This window comes from Garra rufa, chromosome 7, assembly GCF_049309525.1.
Source record: "Garra rufa chromosome 7, GarRuf1.0, whole genome shotgun sequence".
Taxonomy (NCBI): Eukaryota; Metazoa; Chordata; class Actinopteri; order Cypriniformes; family Cyprinidae; genus Garra; species Garra rufa.
The window spans coordinates 18,642,881-18,664,129 of record NC_133367.1 but is presented as its reverse complement, the minus strand read 5'-3'; the positions used below and the strand labels follow the sequence as shown (position 1 = coordinate 18,664,129).

The window sequence follows — 21,249 nt, the reverse complement described above, 5'->3', positions numbered from 1 at the left end:
TTTGTTAGGATAGAACAATATTTGGCTGAGATAAAACTCTACAAATCTGGAATCTGAGGGTGCAAAAAATCTAAATATTAAGTAAATGCCCTTTTAAAGTTGTCCAAATGAAGTTATTAGCAATGCAAATTACTAATAAAAAATTAAGTTTGGATATAATTATGGTAAGAAAGTTTACAAAATATCTTCTCGAAATATAATCTTTACTTAATATCATAATAATTTTTGGCATCGATCATTTTGACCCATACAGTGTATTGTTGGATATTGCTACAAATATGAAAATAACACACATTTTATCCCACACTTATCCTCCTGAATTCTCAAAAAAAAAAAAAAAAAATATGTATGAGCAATATTACATAAGCAGAGATATGGCTGTATATCGGCACTGCTGTGATTCTGCCGTAGGCACGAGGCCGCAGGTAATCACAGTGTGCTGATATACAGCCATATCTCATGTCTATGAGTGTGATATTGCATTTGTACAACAGTTTGACAGCACAAGTGTGTAAATACATAAACTAAATAACAACAGGGTGTCTTTAAAAACCCTCTTTTGTGCAGAACTACTTCCTTCCGCCACAAATTCAAATCTAAAGTTAAGCTAAGCCCAAGCTTCCATTACTAATTCCAAAATGTCACTTTAAAACTAGTAACGAAGGAACGTTGAGTTGCTTCATTGAAAGCTTATTGTATTACTGTTTGAAAAGCTCAGTATTACATGGAATAACGTTACAGTATTCTGAAAGATGGACTGGGTGAGTGGGATTACCTGCATCTGATACAGCATTCATTCTTCATATTCACAATGAAACATTAATATCTGCTGAAGAAAGCGTTATCTTTGTCGTAACATTAATATCCTTTAATCGGTTAATCTGTGATTTTGCTGCTCAGTACATTTGTTTGCTGCGTCAAGCTCTTGTTGAAACAAAAAAATTACTTCCGTTTATAGCGTTAACTTTTCAAAGTAAAAGTCTTTACTGCTGACTCTTGTCACCATCTATTGGCAGAACAATGTGACTGAAATCACCATCACGAATACATGCATCGTTTCTTAATACTAAATGCTGTTATTTATATAAAATATTATTTATTGAATAACAATATTTAATAAACAACAACAACAACAGCCATCCTAAAAGTTGCTAGGCAATTCAGTCCAAAGTACAAATGCAGCGCTCTGATATACAGCATTGAATTTGCATAAACATGATGAGATTTTGCCTAATCTAAAGACTACCGTTAGATTTACTTATAACGAATTATATTTCATGTGTAACCACTACAGAGACATCAGAGCCAGCGGTAAATTCCAGAAGATCTGGCCGAGGTGAGGAGCTCTTGTGCGGGTTCATGAGTGCAGAATGACCGCTGACGATTCAGAGCTCTCGTGTTTGAAAATGTCGACGCAAAACATTACCTTTATTGACAAACTACATATTTGAACTATAAACTAGTACATTCTCACCTGAAAACCTCTTAAAACTACATTCCGTGACACAAAAACAGTATTATTTATAAAATGATACTGAATTTGGGCGTCCGCCATGACACTCGGTAAGATGTAAGAAGTGATACGATTACAAACTGTGAAATGGCTGTTGGTGTTTTGATATCGCTTTATCGCATTCCTATCAGCCAATCAGATTCGAGGACCAGAAAGAGCTGTTGTGTATATATGTATGTATGTATACTAATACTTAAAGGTCCACTTGAAACACACAGCGTTATTCTTTTAACTGAAACAAAAACATATCGCCCAGCCCCGCCCACTAATTTTGAATAGCCAATAGCGTTCCATTTATATCTGCTCGGGCAAGAGCCGTTGAACTCGGTAAAGCCGCGTTTGTAAGCTTATGACAGCCACAGACTAATAAATTACCCCACAGATTCAATATGAAACTTGCTAAAACGAAATAGTGATCATAATCATGCTGAGGCTGTGTAGTTTAATACATGCCGTCCGCACATATGAGTGCATATGATCTGCTCCGGCCGGGTTAATGCGTCTCTGTGTAGGGGGCAGGACATTACGGACTCTAGAGAGCATTTGATTGGACAGAACGTTTGATGAGAAAGTGAAGTGCACGGTGATATCATCCAAATCCTTGATTCATATTGGCGGAAGTGACGAGACTGTAAGTTTTGAATGCCCATATCTTGTAAACGTGAATTTTGTCTTTGTTTTGCAGCACACTAGCTTATAGCTAACCTTAAGGCTAATATAATCATACCAAAAGCCAAAAAACTTTAATTTGATTTCAGGGGGACTTTAATAATGTACTTAATAATAATACCTAATAATGTACTGAATTGTGTTGATTATGATATAATTGGTAGAAAAACAATATCTATTGAAAATTAATAATGGTTTATTTGAGTAAAAGTGTAGTAACGATGGATTGATACCATTTGTATAACCACAGTTTTATTACAAATATCATGGTTAAACTGTGGCTAGTGTTGCAAAACCATGGTTAATTTGTATAACCATATCAATGGTTTTATTTGTCATAACACACACAGTTAATTTTCTTAAGAGATGACCTTGTAAAGAGCTCAGTAATGAGTGATTTTGTTGGGTCATGAATAGCCGAGATGTTTCGCTCAAATGCTCGCAGAAGGCCGGGGGTATAAACCGAGACGTTTCATTCTTTCAGCTGCCGCTGCAACGCTCAGCAGATCGGCGATGGCAGACGTTGCTATGGTAACCTCATGGAAAGAGTTCTGGAGCTGGACAGAGAGGGCAGTCAGGCAGGAAACCTCACTGGAAGCGTTCAGTTCTTTGGTGGGTCCGCAGAGATCACCGGACCTGCTTTCCCGCTCTTTTTTTTTCCTCATCCAACTTTGACTAAACAATTGAGTTTGTTTTATCAGTTTGAAAGCAGCCAGCGCTGACAGCGTGTTGTGTTTTTCAGAGCAAGCGTGCGAGTTCACACTCAGCCAGCACGGCCCATTCACTGCCTTCATTCCTGCGGGACAAGATCCTTTCCAAGTGGGTTGAAGCAGACTGAAAAACACCCAAACAGTGGCCTGGCAGTTTGTGTTTCATGTCCTCATAATGTTTCCTGTTTTTTTGTGTGACAACTTCCTGTTTGTCGCAAGATGTTTACGTTTGCTGTGCTCTTCAGGCTCTTGCAGGAAAATCCTCGAGCAGTGTCCTGAACGCAGTGTGCAAAAATCACCTCATCCTTGGACAGAAACTCTACAGTGATTTGGAGGGAAAAGACATGTGGATGTACGGAGGAGAAAAGATCAGATTCAAAACAAAAAAGGTGTTCATCCATCTATCTATCTAGCTATCTAGCTATCTATTGTACAATAGATTCTACATCTACAATTTTACATCGTTCTACATTGATCATTCTATCATTCTATCGTTCTATCACTCTAACATATTACTGTTCTGTCTGTTCTGCCATTCTGTCTCTCATTTTACCATTCTATCCCTCTACCATTCTATCATTGTATCAATTTATCATTCCATCTATCGTTCTCTTATCTATCATTCAACCATTCTATCGCTCTACCCTTCTGTCTATCATTCTACCATTCTATCGTTCTATCATTCTATTGTTCTATCATTCCATCCATCATTTTTCCATTCTATCGTTCTTCCATTCTATCTATCATTCTTCCCTTCTATCTATTGTTTTACCATTTTATCATTCTATCATTCAACCATTCTGTCGCTCTACCATTCTGTCTAACATTCTGTCATTCTACCATTCTATCTATCGTTCTATCATTCTATCTATTCTTCTATCATTCCATCCTCATTTTACCATTCTATCTTTCTTCCATTCTATGTATTATTCTTCCCTTCTATCTATCGTTCTACCATTCTATTTATCATTTTAACATTCAATCTATCATTCTATCATTTTATCCATTGTTCTAACATTCTATCTGTCATTCTTCCATTCTATTTATTGTTCATCTATTCTATCTATCGTTCTGCTGTTCTATCATTTTAACGTTTTACCATTCTATCTATTGTTCTACCATTCTATCATTTTATCTATCGTTTTACCATTTTATTTATTGTTCTGTCATTCTATCTTCTGTCTATCGTTCTATACATTGTTCTACCATTCTACCATTCTACCATTCTGTCTGACTTCCACTTTAACATTCTTCGTTCTATCATTTTATTGTTTTATCATTCAAATATTCTATCTGTTGCTCTACCATTCTGTCATTCTATCAATCTATTGTTCTACCATTCTATTTATCGTTCTATAATTTTATCTGTTGTTCTACCATTCTATCGTTCTATCATTCTATCTATGGTTCTGGCATTCTATCTATTGTTTTACCATTCTATATGTCGTTTTAACATTCAATCTGTCATTCTGTTGTTCTAACATTCTATCTATCGTTCTTCCATTCTATCTGTTGTTCTACCATTCTATCTATTGTTCTGTCATTATATTTATTGTTTTACCATTCTATCTTTCACTCCACCATTCTGTCTATCATTCTATCTATCGTTTTATCATTTTATCATTCTATCATTCAACCATTCTATCGCTCTACCATTCTGTCCATCATTCTGTCATTCTATCTATTGTATTACCATTTTATATATCTTTCTATCATTCTATTTGTTTTACCATTCTATCTATCGTTCTACTATTCTATCTATCACTTTTCCATATCATTCTTTCTTTCTGTTTTACCATTCTATCTATCGTTTAACCATTTTATCATTCTATTATTCAATCCATTGTACTGTCTTTCTATCCATCATTTCACCATTCTGATTATTATTACATCATTCTATTAATCATTTTACAATATCGTTCTATTATTCTTTCATTCAACCATTCTATCTACTGACTACCATTCTCTTTAATTCTTTTATTCTATTGTTCTATCTTTTTTATCTATTGTTATCATTATATCTATTGTTCTTTCATTCTATCTATCCTTCTACCATTCTATCATTGTACCATACTATCTATCGTTTTATCATCCTATCATTCTATTATTCTATCTGTTGTTTAGCCATTCTATCACTCTATCCTTCTATCATTCTATCTGTCATTCTATCATAGTATCTATCATTCTTTACTATCTATTTTTCTGTCTGATCCATTTATGCATCAATCCATTGATTTTTGCATGTGTCTGCAGCACTTTATTCTGATGAGGGACCCAGACGTGTTGTTTACTGTACTTGAGAGTGATATCCCAGCATCCAACGGAATAATTCATATTATTGACAAGCCCTTTACTCTTGCTCATATCGAGTCTTCAAACCACAACATGGAGGTAAAGCCCTTCAAATTATTTCACAACCAGTTGATCTAATAATATCTGATGAAATGACACACAGCACCAACCTCAACACCCTCTAATGTACATGTTCTTTTCTGCAACCTCAAGTTCTCCTCAAAGACCATCGGGGAGATTTTCAGAGAGGATGACAGGTTCAATCGATTCCTGTCTCTGGTTGATGTGAGTGATCTCCTCTCATGCTCTTTTTCTGTATTTCTCCACTGAACCCAAGCACTGAGAACAATTTTTCTCCTTCTGCTGCAGAATTGTGGAGCCTTGTTGCCTATCAGAGGCTCAGGTCCGCTCACAGTGTTTGTTCCAACCAACACAGCCATAGACAAATCCCGAGATGGAAGTTTTATGTACATGCTGAATGATGTGAGCAACCATTATGTGCTTTCTGCCTCAAATGGAAGTTGGATTTGAATAAACAAATTATTCAGAAAACTTTTTTACTCAATCTTCATAATATTCATATATTTGTTCAAATAACACACACTGATCTTTCATTTCTTTGTTATAAAGGCCAAACCAAAGCTCCAGATGCTTCTGAAACACCATATGTTCTCCCAGGCCGCCGTGAGTCTCCTTTGACATACAAAATCGTTTCCCACAGTTAATTTGACTTGAAAAATGAAGCATTTATGAACGTTGCTTTCCATGAAATGGTTTGATGAATGCAATTTTCTTGAAATTGGAAGTAGTGGAAGCACATACTAGCTTTTTATAAATCTAATTCTGTTCAGTTTGTTACTGCTACATTTCTATTCTAGAGAGCATTTGATTTGACAAAAATTTGTGCTTCTGTGAGTTTATTTGGGTCATATTTGGGCATTGAGGCACATTTTTAGGTCGTATCTATATGGTAAACCTAATTCTGTGAAGCTCTTGCATGGCTAGCATTTATTTTCTCTGAGGTTAAATGAAGGCTTTTTTTCAGGACTTCAGTGTATGAGTTACTCAATACTTTTGGACCATTTCCCAAAAGATAGCTGTATTTGTCAGTGTTTAGCAACATATTGATAGCCTCAAAGCTAACAGACATAAACTGGTTTTGTTTTATGACATCTTTTGGCCCAGTTTCATAGTTGTGAAATGGATAACATATATCATGTCAAATATCTTTGCCTTAGGTAACTGTGGACCAGCTTGCTAGCATGTCTGAGATTACAACAATGGCCAAAGAGGTTTTAAGGATCAATGTCTCTGAGGATGTAAGTGAATGTGCTTTATTGATTGCATTGGCTGTAGCTCTTGATGGGAATGCTCAATTTGTATGAAATTTAGTGCAAATGTGTTGGACCTCATTTTGTTTTCAAATAAAAAATTTGGTGACTTGGCGCCATTGTAGTAATGGGAAACTGAAAAAAGATGGGACTGCTGTTTTACGCTCTCTCTATCAATCCACAGGGAAGAGTCTTCCTGGGCGATAAAGGAGTACCTCTTGAAACGAAAGACATTGTTGCATCCAATGGAATCATTCACCTGGTTGATGGTCTTCTTATTCCTTCATCCATAGTTCCCATAATGCCCCATCGGTGTGACATTAATGGGAGCAGGATCTCTTTTGTGGGTGCCTTTTTATGTGACTACATATAGTTCTTCCCAATAAAACAAATATTTGTATCCAACATAATTTTACGTTACATGCATATGGTTAATAAAACATCTGTGCAATAAGATTTTTTATGAATTCAATGAAAAATGTTGCTTCTTTTCATAGGGTACCTGTGTCCCCTGCAGCCATCTCCGTGAGACACAATGTCCACCTGGAAGTGTTGAGCTGGTATTTGATGTTTTCAATTATTTATGAACTATATCAGCCATTAACACGTTTATAATCATCATCTAAATGTTCAAAGACATTTTAAATTAATGTATTTTCGACATTACAACAACCAGTGAACACTGTATTTGGCCTTTTTTCGCCTTGTTAGGAAGATCATGTTAGAGGTTGCTCACCAGTTCCGGATCGCCAATGGTCGTACTCTATCTATGAGGAAGGCTGTGCCAAATACTGCAACATTACTGAGAAGGTATGAAAACAAGGTCTCAGATCCCACCATCCATACATTTCTGCTAACGTTCCATAAAACCTTTCTCCATAGGTAAATTGTTTATTAACGATAAATTAAACCTTTTAAGACACATCTATCTATCTATCTATCTATCTATCTATCTATCTATCTATCTATCTATCTATCTATCTATCTATCTATCTATCTATCTATCTATCTATCTATCTATCTATCTATCTATCTATCTGTCTATCTATCTGTCTATCTATCTGTCTATCTATCTGTCTATCTATCTGTCTATCTGTCTGTCTGTCTGTCTGTCTGTCTGTCTATCTATCTATCTATCTATCTATCTATCTATCTATCTATCTATCATCATTCTAGCTATTGTTTTATCGCATTCTTACTGTTTTAGCATTCTGTATATCTTCTATCATTCTACCATTCTGTCTATCATTATATGTATCATTCCACCATTTAGTCTATTGTTTAATCATGCTATCTATTGTTCTGTAATTCTATCTATTGTTTTGTTGTTCTTTCATTCTATCGTTCTACCATTCCATCTATTGTTCTGCCATTCTATCTATCGTTTTAACATTCTGTCTGTCTTCTATCATTCTGTTGTTCTACCATTCCGTCTATTATTCTATCATTCTATCTATCTTTCTACCATTCTTTCGTTCTATCGTTCTACCATTCCCTCTATGTTCTACCATTCTGTCGTTCTATCATTCTATTGTTTTATCATTTTTCATTCTATCATTTTACAACTCTATCTATTGTTCTGCCATTCTATCATTCCACCATTCTATCTGTCATTCTATCATTCTGCTATTCCATCTATCTCTCTATATTTCTATCTATGGTTCTACCATTCCATCTATCGTTATATAATTCTATTATTCTATTGGCCCATCATTCTAACATTCTACCTTTCAATGTCCCACAATTCTATCTATCATTCTATCTATTGTTCCATCATTCTATTGTCTATCACGCTATCATTCTATCGTTCTGTCATTCTATTGTTCTAACATTCTACCATTCCATCTATCAATCATTCTATAATTCTATCAACCATTCTATCATTCTATCTATCATTCTACCATTCTGTTGTCTATCACTCTATCATTCTATCTATTGTTCTAACATTCTACAATTCCATCGACTGTTCTACCATTCTGTCAATCATTCTATATATATCTCTATATATATATATATATATATATATATATACACACATATATATATATATATATATATATATATATATATATATATATATATATCTATATCTATATATATCTATATCTATATATATATATATCTATATATATATATATATATATATATATATATCTATATATATATATATATATATATATATCCACAGAAAAACAAACAGTGCTCCAACCAATCACCATCAGGGGGTTGGTGTTGTGGACTTTTGTACTGGTGCAGGGATGTGAGGGAGGCAGAGCGAAAGTCCACAACACCAACCCACTGACGGTGATTGGTTGGAACACTGTTTGTTTTTCTGTGGAAAGGTTGGTAGCACCGATTGTTTTTTTTTGGCATATCTCGGACCTAGGCTGACCACAGAGATGCGTTTTTTTTTACAGCCAATTTATGGGGCAGGTAGCGAGCGGATCGTGAATAAAGGTCAGCTGAATGTGACACTTTATGTTTCAGCCTAGAATTGCTGATACAACCTTTAAGGCAGCTGCTGAATTTAGTTTTTTTAAGTTGAATCTGGTGAAAACTTTTTACAGTGTATGAGAAAAAAGAAATAGCAAAAATACTTCTGAAACCAACGCCACTGAAAAAGTGGGCAGGCACTAATGCACTCAATTTATACAAAATAATCTCTACAAATACAGAAGTTTGTAAGACATGCACCATCTTGTTTTCAGACGCCGCAGTGTTGCAGTGGTTTCTACGGGCCGGACTGTAAACCGTGCATTGGAGGTTTCCGGCGCCCATGTTATGATAAAGGGACTGTAAGTATGCAAATATGAACGCACTATGTTGTGACCATAAGTTCCGGTGTTTATTTGTCATGTATTTGTCTGTAGTGCTTTGACGGCATCAATGGCAATGGCTCCTGTAAATGTGAACCAGCATTTGCGGGTGTGGGCTGTCACCTCTGCTCAGACCCCAACAAACATGGAGAGAACTGTGATGAAGGTGACCTTATATGCCTTACATATTGTCAAAAAACCTCCTGTTTTTTTGTCCGAACTGTGACCCTGCTGGTACAGTACAGGTCGGCGTGACCATCTCCTCTGTTTGCTCGTGTAGATTGCCGCTGTGTCCATGGCGCGTGTGATAACAGGCCTGGCACTATGGGGGTGTGTAGGAGAGGATCCTGTCGGGATGGGTTTTCAGGGGAGCTTTGTGACCAGACCGCCACCCCCTGTAATTCGGACGGCGTCCTCGAGCACTGCCACATTCACGCTAAATGTGTCTACAACAATGACCAAACTATGTTAGTGTCACTTGAACATGATGTGGAGAGCATTTTAAACTGGAAAATATTTAGCTTTTGTTTTATTTTAATTTAGGCAGCATGTTTGGCAGTTATTGCAACCAATACTTTTATTTTGTTTTATTATATTTTTTGACAACATTTTGGCAAATATTTAGCATTTTATTTTTTAAATAAATTTTACTCTGCAATATACATCTTTTATTTTTTTTCAGGCATTTTATAATTAAATAATAAAGTAACTGTAATAAAATGATAGCAAACTAACATAATTAAAAAAATATTTTATTTTATTTTATTTTATTTTACCTTTAGGTTTTTTTATTTTAGATATTTGGCAGTTTTTTTCTTTCACAAGCCAGTATTTTTACTCTATGCACATTTTATTTTATTTTATTTTATTTTATCATCATTTTGTTACAGTTACTTTATTATTTTATTTTCCTTCACATTTTTTTTGTTGACATTATTGGTAAATATTTGTCAGTTTTGCAACCAGTACTTTTACTTTACAATGGGCATTATTTTTAATATTATTATTATTATTATTTTTATTTTTCATTTTATTTTTTTTTAGACAACATTTTGGAAAATATTTGGCTTTTTATAACTCAGTATTTTTACTCTGAAATATTTATAGTGGGCATTTTGTCAACATTTTGGCAAATATAATTATCTAATATTTTTACTCTGCAATATTTTATTTTATTTTATTTTATTTTAGACAACATTATGGAAAATATTTGCTCAACTCAGTATTTTAAATTGGCTTTGCAATGCACATTACATTATTTTAGTTTATAGCATTTTATATAGCATAATTTTATTATAGTTACTTTATTATTTTATTGTTTTTTTTTTTACATTTTTGGTAAATACTTGTCAATTTTTGCAACCAGTACTTTTACTCGACAGTGTGCATTATTTTTAATATTATCTTTTTTTTTTTAGACAGCATTTTGGAATATATATATATATTTATAATATATATATATTTTAGAACTCATTATTTTTACTCTGCAATTTATTTTATTTTATTTTATTTTAGACAACATTTTGGAAAAAATTTTTTTTAACATTTTTGCTAAATACTTGGCAATTTTTGCAACCAGTACTTTTACTCGACAGTGGGATTATTTTTAATATTATTTAAATTAATTTAATTTAATTTTGCTAACATTTATTATGTTATTATTTCTTTTTAAATAATCCAATAATTTACTCTGCAATATACATTTTTATTTTATTTTACAGTGAGTTTTTATTTTTTACAATTTTAGTAAATATTTTGCAATTTTCGCAACCAATTATTTTACTTAACAATGGCCATAATTTAATTTAATGTAATTTTATTTAGTCTTACAACCAAGTAGTTTTACTGCAATGCCCACTGAAGCAAGCATGTTACTAATACCAGTTTATGTGCTGCCTTGATAATGGCCATCTATATTTGGCATGTTATTGATCTATCGTACATTGCTATAGGTGTGTTTGTCTGCCTGGATACGAAGGAGACGGTTTCACCTGCACTGAAACCAATCCCTGCCTCCAGCCTCAGAAAGGAGGCTGCGATGTCAATGTAAGATTTACTTTGTTTTCCAGCACTTTGCCTTTAACCCTCAGATGTAGAATAAATCTAAAGTAATTTCTGCAAAATTTTTACTAATATGTCAGGATTCAGAAGTTGCAGTGATTTAAAGCCAGTTCTTTCATTCAAAATGACACATGAAAATGTGTGTGTTTTATAGGCCGTATGTATGTACGATGCAGGAAAGGTGAGCTGTGTTTGTATGGAAGGATGGACAGGTGATGGACGTTTGTGTGTGGGGATCAATAGCTGCATGAGCAAGAGTCGTGGTGGATGTCATGAAAATGCAGAATGCACAGCCACTGGACCGGGACAGGTAATGGTGAATAAGCTGTGAGGATGCAGTTGACCATTGCAAACCCCAAACCCCGTTTTGTTTAACCTGTTTTTTTCTGTTCAGAATATATGTCGCTGCAGGAAAGGCTATATGGGAGATGGTGTCGTCTGTAAAGTCGTCAACCCGTGTTTGTCAGATAACGGAGGCTGCCATTCTCTGGTCTGTATTTTTATGCTTGCAGATTTATCTGTTAAATAGATCTGTATTTGTTGGAACAACAAGTCAAAATACAGATGCTGAAATTATATTTAAGACTACCATTTCTTTATACGTGCTAGAGCTAGCGTGTAATGTGTCATAACGATTTAATAATGTATCCAGGCCACATGTAAAATGAAGAGCCCTGGAATACGTGAATGCGAGTGCCGAAGTGAATATGAAGGCGACGGAATCACATGTTACGGAAACATGCTTTTGGTAAGATCATTTATGCATTCATTTAATTATAAGGTTGGTATGGTTGGTTTAAGGTTTTATAGAGACTTCAAAAATTGTTTAGGAATAAATAATAAAAATGCATTTTTTTTTTATTCTTAAAAAATGTGAAATAATAACAAAACTAAAAACATACACTTTTTTAATTTGAAACTTATGAATGAACAACACACAAACCACAAACTAAAGTACAAATTATGTTTTGACTGAAAAATGGCATACAGTTTTGTCAGCTAGAATGAGAGTTCATTGAAAAAGGAATTGTTTTTTTTCATATTTTTTTTAAATTAACAACAAAAGGTCAAAACATAAACAAACAAAAACAAAACATAAATAAAAATTATTTTTTTTTAAATGCAAAAACAAAATATAGCTGCAAGCAGCAATTACCAGGGTTTAGGCATTTTAAGAACTTTGAGCAATTATAAACATTTAAAGATGATTTAACCCCAAAAAGCTAAAAAATCATGAATAAAATCACTACAAATATTATTTAATAATTTATCACTTTTGACCAATAGTGGTCTGAAATTAATGTGGTGTGGTTAACTAGGAGTGATGTTGACACATATAATTTGGTGCCAATATGCCAAAGAATTGCACAGAAACAGCCTTAGATCCATTTTTTTATGTTTTTCATATCTCCTGGCCACGAGGTGGCACTGTGCTGAAACTGTGTAGGTAACCTCAGGACATGGCTTTAAAAACGAACTCCAAATATGGTCTGAATATGATAAAGTATTGAGGAAATGTAGCCTTATGTCTACTTTGCGAGCTCTTTGACAAATTCGTTTGTGCATTAGTTGAGAACGGTTGAGTCAATTAAAAAGCTTTTGATACCCGTTTATTAAGACCATCTGAAGATGGTCTGTATCAAGTTTGGTGAAAATCAGACAAACTGTCTAGGACGAGTAAAAAAAAAAGGCTTTTTTACGTAATGTCAAATATTTAATGAACCGTTTGATTGACAGCAGTGGTTATAGAGGCAAAGTTGTTCAGAATGAGTAGATCTAACATATGATATGAATATTGTGTGTATGTGTGAAAAATCATGTAATATACAAGGTGTAAAACATGATAATGCCACCTAGTGGCCGATTTCTTTCAAATTTCTTATAGACCTCTAGAGCCATGAGTTAAACAGGTCCATCAAGTTTCATTCCGATCAGCCTTCATTAACCTCATCTAATAGGTGCTCAAAGTTAATTGGCTGATAGCGGCCATGTTTTTCGAGCTACGTGAATGTCCTCATAGATACATGTGGCCCACAGACACTGCATGCCAAATTTCAAGTCAGTCAGAATAATGGTTGCATAGTATTTTCTGTTATAGCACCACTACGTGGTCAAACTCCCTGATTTTTGACATTTGACTAAAGATTGAGCTCCTTCATATATGTTTTAGTTTGGTGAAAATATCTCATTCCATTCAAGAGTTACAGCCATTTTAGTAAAAGTGGCCCCGCCTACTTCAAACGTTTTGGCATCGTGTTGCAAACGTGAATCACCGATAAAAATTCTTTTGATAATTTTTTTGCCATGAAGATCTAATGACCTATGAGTAGTTCGAAAAAAGGAGATTTTTCTAAAGATCAAAAATTTTCGCATTTTCAATTGCTGTAGTGCCTGTATAGGCTGACTGGGGTGAGTCTTGCCAGTTTCTTCCCAAATTGAACTCTATTATCTGGTCTGTCTTGGACTTATGGTTTGGTCTTGTAGGGTAAATGCATATTAATTTAGCTCAAAGGGAATCGATATGATTCAATAGGGAATTTGAACAGAGTCGCTGTTTTACGGCTGTTCAGAGTCGGCGCGCGATTCGTGGAACGAGCACATATAACCTAACTCTGCAATAGATATTACTATCCAGAATATAGTGAAAACACTATATATTAGCACAGTAGCAAGATCGGCAGTTTAAGACATGAACTTGTAATCACAAAACACAAGATACTTCTTTTTACTATTGAAAATAAGATTTTATTGGATAAAGACATAAACTAATCTAACACACAAACACACACATTCACACAGGTTACAGAGGAGAGAAAGTGAGTAAAGATGTTTAGAAGAGTGAAAATATGAAATCCCAAGTTTATAGCAATATGTGCAATTGCTTACACCTGAACAACCATCAATCACGTAATTAACCCTCATATTGAGTCTCTCAATGAGGTTATTAAACTTTATATCAATTGCACCAGTTCAGCTGTAATCTGGAGGTTGTACTTGCATTGCCTTTGTGTTAAGGGAATTCCTGTCGTAGAGTCTTTCCAACCTTGGTAACACAAATATAAACCCTTAAGCTATTCAATAGTTATTAACAAGGACATACACAATGCTTGATTAAAACATAACAGACAAATGTGTGGGTTACATAAATGATAGGAAGTTATGCATAGAAATGATTAGTTGCTCATAAGTCCTTTTAGCATAATTTTAGGTGCATATATGCATGAATAGGCAGTTTTGTGCCATATTGGGCACGTGAGGGTACGTTCTCTGAGCTGGAAGGTCGGAATCTCAGTCTCTGTCCACTGGGTGGGGGGAGCCCACCAACCAGAATCTCTGAATGATTTTCCTCATGTGACGTTCATGATGTGCATTTGACCATTAATCTTGGTTATTTGCCCAAAATTGACAATCTCCTTCCTTGGGATTATCAACAAGTGTCCTTTTGTGTTAATGTTGCAAGTTGTTCAAAGCTCCTAGTTAGTCGGTTAGGTTTGCTTCAGGCTGGCTGGCACCAGGGTTATCAAAAGTCAGATTTATGATGGGGCCTCTTGTGGAATTTGGGTCTGTAGAAGTGTTTCAAAACATCTCATCGAATCGCCTGAATTGTCTGATTCGCGCTGAGATTGCTACAGTCTGCACAATTAGTTTTACAGCAGAAGAAGATGGCTTTGCGCTTGAACCCCTAATGAATACAACATATATGAACATATTCACAACAGATTTTTTCAAAGTCAGCATTTAAAATAGTAACTTATTGTTTTGTTTTTTTCCAATTTTTTTAGGAGCTAGATGGAAATTCTGAGTTTTATAACTTCAACCGCTTCCTTCAAGTAAGTTCATTTGTACCCAAGTAAACTGTCAATTATTTAATTTACAAGGAATATTTAAACAAATATTATTATACAACATGTGTGTGTTCATCTGTAGAGGCACAAAGTGATTGACAGTGACAGCAGAGTCACAGCTTTGGTTCCATCTAAAGCTGCTTTCAGAAACATCAGCGATTCAGATGAGTCGTTTTGGTTTGATCATTACAGGGTTCCCCACCTTCTGCAGTAAGTGTTTGGATTGACACTGAGAACTGATTTCTGAGGTTTGAAAAATAAAATAAATGCATTTTTTGTGTGCAATTTTTGCCTAGAGTTCATTTTTTAGATGGGATATATACCTCTGACGACTTACAGCAGCTGGTTGGTAAAACAGTCCAGACTCTAGGAAAGACCAAATGGGAGGTCCAAAGCAATGGCAGGGTAACTGTCAAACAGACCCCACCATTCATATTAATTAACGTCTTAAATTGCTCATTTTTAACTGCTGTGATGTGACCTGTTAACCCTCATGTCCCTAGGAGCTCATGATCGGCAATGCTACCATCCTTGCTCCAGACCTCAAGGCGATAAATGGGTGCATTCACATCATTGACATGGTAATTGAACTTAACACAAAGATTGTGTCTGTTTTTAAATCTTAAAACAAAAAGTATTCATCTTTGCATTATGAATTTGCAATAAATGGGACAAATTCCCATGGAAGGAGGGACTCAAAGCAGAACTATATAGCAATGGCCTAAAATAACATAGAACACCTACTGCATAGCAACACCCTTACAACTGCGCACACACCCTAGCAACAACATAGCAACAACCCAAGCACACATTGAATACTTTAGCAACAAAATAGCAGCAAGACAGCAATGCTCTAAAAACACATAGAGCACCTTAGCAATTGCATAGCAACACACTAGTAAGAAGAGAAAAACCATGTAGAACACTTTTGTAACATAGCAATGCCCTAAACACACAGAACACCTTAGCAATTGCATAGCAACACCCTAGCAACAGCAGAGCATGCCCTAAGAATATGTAGACACATTATTAACAACAATATGGAAATGCCTTAACACACTTAGAATATGTTAGCAACTGCATAGCAACAAGATAGTAATGCTCTAAGAATACACAGGACACCTTAGCAATTGCATAGCAACACCCTAGCAACAACAGAACATGCCCTAAAAACAGTTAAGCTGATGATACACTGGGCAACTTTTTTAACAATGTTGCCGTCAACGGACAACCAGGAATACAACCCTAGGACAACCCTAGCAACAAGAGAACATGCTCTAAAACATGTAGCAACAAGATAGCAATGCCCTTTAAACACTTAGAACACTTTAGCAACTGCATAGCAACAAGATAGAAATGCTATAAGAACACATAGAACACCTTAGCAATTGCATAGAAACACCCTAGCAACAACAGAACATGTCTTAAAATATGCAGCAACAATATAGCAATGTCCTAAACAGATTTAGAATATTTTAGCCACTACATAACAACAAGATAGCACTGCTCTAAGAACACATAGAACATCAGCAATTGCTTAGCAACACCCTAGCAACAAGAGAACATGCCTTAAAACGTAGAACACCTTAGCAACAACATAGCAATGCCCTAAACACACTTAGAAAACTTTAGCCACAAGATAGCAATGTTCTAAGAACACATAGAACACCTTAGCAATTGCATAGCAACACCCTAGCAACAAGAGAACATGGCCTAAAATGCAGAACAACTTAGCAACAACATAGCAATGCCCTAAAGACGCTTAGAATACTTTAGCAACTACATAGCAAGGCTCTAAGAACATATAGTACACCTTAGCAATTGCATAGCAACACCCTAGCAACAACAGAACATGCCCTAAAAACATTTAGAACTCCTTAGCAACACCTTGGCAACCTAGCTTGGTGGTGCCAAATATTGCACTAGGATCACTCAGATTTTTCTCTGAAAAGGTCTAGTTTAAACAAATAAATCCCCTTATTCTCTAAAATATGTTCAGTTTTATGTTTTTAATGTAACAAATTTGTTTTTCTGACAGATTCTTCGACCCGCTCTATCTGATTTCCCTCCACCCCCTCCCAGTTTAATGAAGCTCCTGAACAACACGCCAGAATTCAGCCTTTTCAGGCAGGCGGCTCTGGTGTGTTTCACCTAAAAAATATAACTAACTCAATATTTTTTTAAAAAGTATACAAGAGTAACAAAATAACTTTATTATATAAGCATAGTTGTCTCTGTGTTTTTAGCTCTACAACTTGGAAAACAGTATCCCAACTAGAGATTACACAATTTTTGTCCCAAATGACAGTGCCATAAAGGATTACCTGAAAAATACAAACTCAACACAATTGGTGAGTGGAACCTTTTGAAATCAGGTTAGATGTGTCTCACTCATAAAATTAACTGACAAAAGTGTCTCTTTTCAACAGAGCCTAGACATCATAAAATATCACATAATTATAGGCGAGCAACTCTTTCCGGAACATTTGGGCGATGGACTTTTCAAAAACACGTTTTTGGGAAATGGCACTCAGATCATGTTTTTTGTGGACATTGATAATCAGGTATTGCACAAGCAACAATAACTCCTATTCTGTACAACACTTAGTCCTGACTAACTAGTTTTAAACTCCAGACGATAGCCAATGATGTTCCCATGAACGGAAGCTTCAGTGAGACGAGGCATGGAACAGTGTTTGGGATCCCACGTGTCTTAGACCTCCACAAGAACCACTGCAGTAAAGATGTGATCTTAAAAATTTCTGTACGTTTCTGTTTGAATTTTACGAGGTGAATCTCAAAGTGGCGTAACAGACAACATTAAGGAATGTTTGCTTTCTTTGCAGGGTCGCTGTGGAGATTGTAACACTGAACCCAAATGCCTCTATAATGCCAAACCTGTAAGATGATATAGAGTCCTTTGTTTTAGTTTAACATTTATTTGAAAGGAATTGAATGATGCATCCTTCTCTTTGTTTCTTCAGATACAACCAAAGTTCCCTCAAAACATGAAGTCAAATTGTAAATACAGGACAAGAGTTGGAAAAAAGAGAGTGAGTGTGCCAGGCTGTCACATGGACTGCTTGAGAACAACAAAGGTACTTTATTTTCTAAAGGAAATTTCCTGATAGTTTACTCACCCCCATGTCAACCAAGATGTTCATGTCTTTCTTCAGTCGAAACGAAATTAAGATTGTATCATTAGATAAGCCCCTTAATCCTCGGCTGGAATCATGTAGAGCCCTTTGAAGCATTGAAACTGCAATTTGGACCTTCAGCCTGTTGATCCCCACTTAAGTCCACTATATGGAGAACATGGAGAAGTTTTCCTCAAAAAACTTGATTTATTTGGCACTGAAGAAAGAAAGACATAAACATCTTGAGGGCACTTGTTGAGAAGTTTCTGTCCCTCCATTAAAGACCAGGTTACCAAAACTTGGAAGACCCAACGAAGTCATAAAGGCATTGTAAAAAGAAACTGTATCAATTAGTTTAATCCAGGTCTTGTGAAGAGATATGATCGCTCTAAATCAGGGGTGTCCAATCCTGTTCCCAGGGCCACTGTACTTAAGATTTAGTTCCAACCAGCTCCAACACATTTTCCTGGGAGTTTTTAAAGAGTCTGTAGTCCTTGATTAATTGGTTCAGGTGTGTTTATTTAGGGCTGGAGCTGAACTCTGCAGGAACAGGTTTGGACATCCCTGCTTTATAGTCTCGCATAGCCAGACTGGCAGCAGAAGGTCTGGGAACCTTGTCCGCTTTGAATGGCCAAGGCCTGCCCAAGAGGCCATATGACTGACAGGTAAAGCAACCAATCATGTTTTGTTTTGTGCCGTGTCATATTTAGGGGTGTGGAAATGTCCCCACAATAACAGACCGATGTGTAAAACTCTTGGACATAGTTTAAAGATTCTAGACAGCAAACTTTAAGTATTTCACATACTTTTGAAAATTTAGCATTTAGTTGTTCCTGATAAGTGGTTATCATCACAGTTGTAAGCACGACGGGTTTCTTCTTCCATGAGGGGATTTGGCATCACGCCATCTTTGTTTCCAGATGGGACATTAAAGAATGCGACATGCACATTTCCTGGAAAAAGAACCTGCATTCCAGTTGGTGTCCATTAGTTGTACCCTTCCAAATCCTTCATTCCGAAGGGCCCTTTGAAGTGGCCAGTTTCGAGTACTTCGGTTTGGAATGACTTTTCAATATGGTGGCTGTGATGCATCAGATGTTCAGCCAACAGTCTGTGGACGTGACGTTTAAGTCTAAAACTACGTATCTTCAAAAGTATCTTGTGATTCCAAGATGATCCAAAGGCTTATGGGTTTGGAATAAAATCAGGATGAGTAAACAATGACAGAATTTTCGTTTTTGGGCAAAATATCCCTTCTATGTTGAGGAAAAATGCAAGCATTTGCAAAAGTGACATTTTTCAAAGATTTGAACATTTTTACTTCCGTTGGTCAATGAAAAGTTCATAGAGTTGGATACAGTTGTATTCATTAAATTAGCTATTTTCCTTCTTGATTTAAATCTGACCCAGCTCTATCCTCACCCTCAAAACAAACCTCACAAATTTGCTGTTAAACCTTTGTTATTATTCAGGTAACTATAAACATGTTGATACTTGCTCCTCGAGATATCATTCAAACTGTTGCAACACCTTGACAGTCGCTGACCTAGTCTCAGCTATGGCTCTGATGCAAAAGGCACACAAACGTGGAAAAACTTAAGGAGTTTGAAGTCGTCATCGAACTGGTTGATTTATTCAGGATTTCCGGGAGATGTGTGTATCACATTCTTTAACATTCCACCTGGAGATAAAGATGCGTGATGCCAAACCCCCTCACGAAAAGAAGAAAGTCGTTGTGGTAAGAACTGTGACGATGAGCGCTTATCATGATCAACTAAACTCTGGACTTTCAAAAGTATGTGTAAAGTTTAAAGTTTGCTGCACAAAATGTTTGAAGTACGTTCAGGAGTTTTACACACCGGTCTGTTTTTGTGAGGACGTGATCCGGCACAAAACGTAACATGATTGGTTGCTTTACCTCTCAGTCATATGGCCTCTTGGGTGGGCCTTGGCCATTCAAAGTGGCAAAGGTTCCCAGACCTTCTGCCATTAGTCTGAAGGTCTGGCTATGGCGGAGACTATCAGTGCGTTCCAAACAGGTTATATCGCCCTCAGTGAAAATTAGTGAAACCAATCATGGCTGCCATATTGAAGTATAGTTCCAAACCGAAGTGCTTAAAACTAGCCACCTCAAAGGGCCCTTTGGAATGTAAGATTTCGAAGGGTACAACTGATGGACACTTCAGGCTCCCATGATCCTTTGCACAGATTCTTTGCATGATGTATGGGCACGGAATGATGATGCAGAAGGGCACTTTAAGAAACAGTTGTTTGGTCCCTACACCCTTCAACCGTTTGAAGCTCTAACTCCAGAGGGTAAACCCTTTGGAAGGGATTGGGGTATAGGGATGAGCCCTACCAAATGAAATGCAGGGCATGGCTGAGCTGAAAAAAAAACTAACTATAGAAGAAGATTATGTACCAGTCTCCACTACATCCCCCACTTGTGGCAACAAGCCATTCTTACACTCTGAAATCAAGATTGCACAGCTAAATGCCTGTTTTCTGTATATTAGACCAGAGTGTTGTATACTGTTATTGGGTTTACCCTACTAAATTCAGATTCAAACCTGATTCAGATTCAAACCTTATAATAACTTTCTTATTAGGACCATTCCTGCTGTCCAGGATACTTTGGGCATGATTGCTCCAAATGTCCTGGGACGGTGGACAACTGGTGCTCCAACAACGGTCAATGTAAGGACGGGTTGTATGGCAGTGGGGAGTGTCTCTGCAATGAGGGCTTCCATGGAACAGCCTGCGAGATGTGTGAACCCGGGAGATATGGGAAAGACTGCAAGTCTGGTAACATCTACGAGCAATTTTCTATTGAACTTTTCCAAAACATTTTTCAACAAACCCATTTCAAACAGTT

At 36.0% G+C, this 21,249-nt stretch overlaps 1 protein-coding gene across 1 annotated transcript in view; it reads left to right on the top strand.

Annotated features, from left to right (window-relative positions):
- The window catches only part of stab1 (stabilin 1), a 47,195-nt gene that overhangs the window by 8,123 nt on the left and 17,823 nt on the right, over positions 1–21,249 (top strand). The window contains exons 10-38 of the mRNA XM_073843872.1: positions 2,667–2,794; positions 2,925–3,001; positions 3,138–3,281; positions 5,146–5,283; positions 5,398–5,469; positions 5,554–5,667; positions 5,815–5,868; positions 6,423–6,503; positions 6,700–6,858; positions 7,013–7,075; positions 7,227–7,325; positions 9,224–9,310; positions 9,386–9,497; positions 9,612–9,798; positions 11,284–11,377; positions 11,547–11,702; positions 11,787–11,882; positions 12,045–12,140; positions 15,175–15,222; positions 15,320–15,447; positions 15,534–15,642; positions 15,741–15,818; positions 17,276–17,377; positions 17,484–17,588; positions 17,667–17,801; positions 17,873–18,001; positions 18,084–18,137; positions 18,222–18,335; positions 20,984–21,179. Coding sequence (XP_073699973.1) covers positions 2,667–2,794; positions 2,925–3,001; positions 3,138–3,281; positions 5,146–5,283; positions 5,398–5,469; positions 5,554–5,667; positions 5,815–5,868; positions 6,423–6,503; positions 6,700–6,858; positions 7,013–7,075; positions 7,227–7,325; positions 9,224–9,310; positions 9,386–9,497; positions 9,612–9,798; positions 11,284–11,377; positions 11,547–11,702; positions 11,787–11,882; positions 12,045–12,140; positions 15,175–15,222; positions 15,320–15,447; positions 15,534–15,642; positions 15,741–15,818; positions 17,276–17,377; positions 17,484–17,588; positions 17,667–17,801; positions 17,873–18,001; positions 18,084–18,137; positions 18,222–18,335; positions 20,984–21,179 — 3,155 coding nt within the window. The remainder of the gene's footprint in view (positions 1–2,666; positions 2,795–2,924; positions 3,002–3,137; positions 3,282–5,145; positions 5,284–5,397; positions 5,470–5,553; positions 5,668–5,814; positions 5,869–6,422; positions 6,504–6,699; positions 6,859–7,012; positions 7,076–7,226; positions 7,326–9,223; positions 9,311–9,385; positions 9,498–9,611; positions 9,799–11,283; positions 11,378–11,546; positions 11,703–11,786; positions 11,883–12,044; positions 12,141–15,174; positions 15,223–15,319; positions 15,448–15,533; positions 15,643–15,740; positions 15,819–17,275; positions 17,378–17,483; positions 17,589–17,666; positions 17,802–17,872; positions 18,002–18,083; positions 18,138–18,221; positions 18,336–20,983; positions 21,180–21,249) is intronic.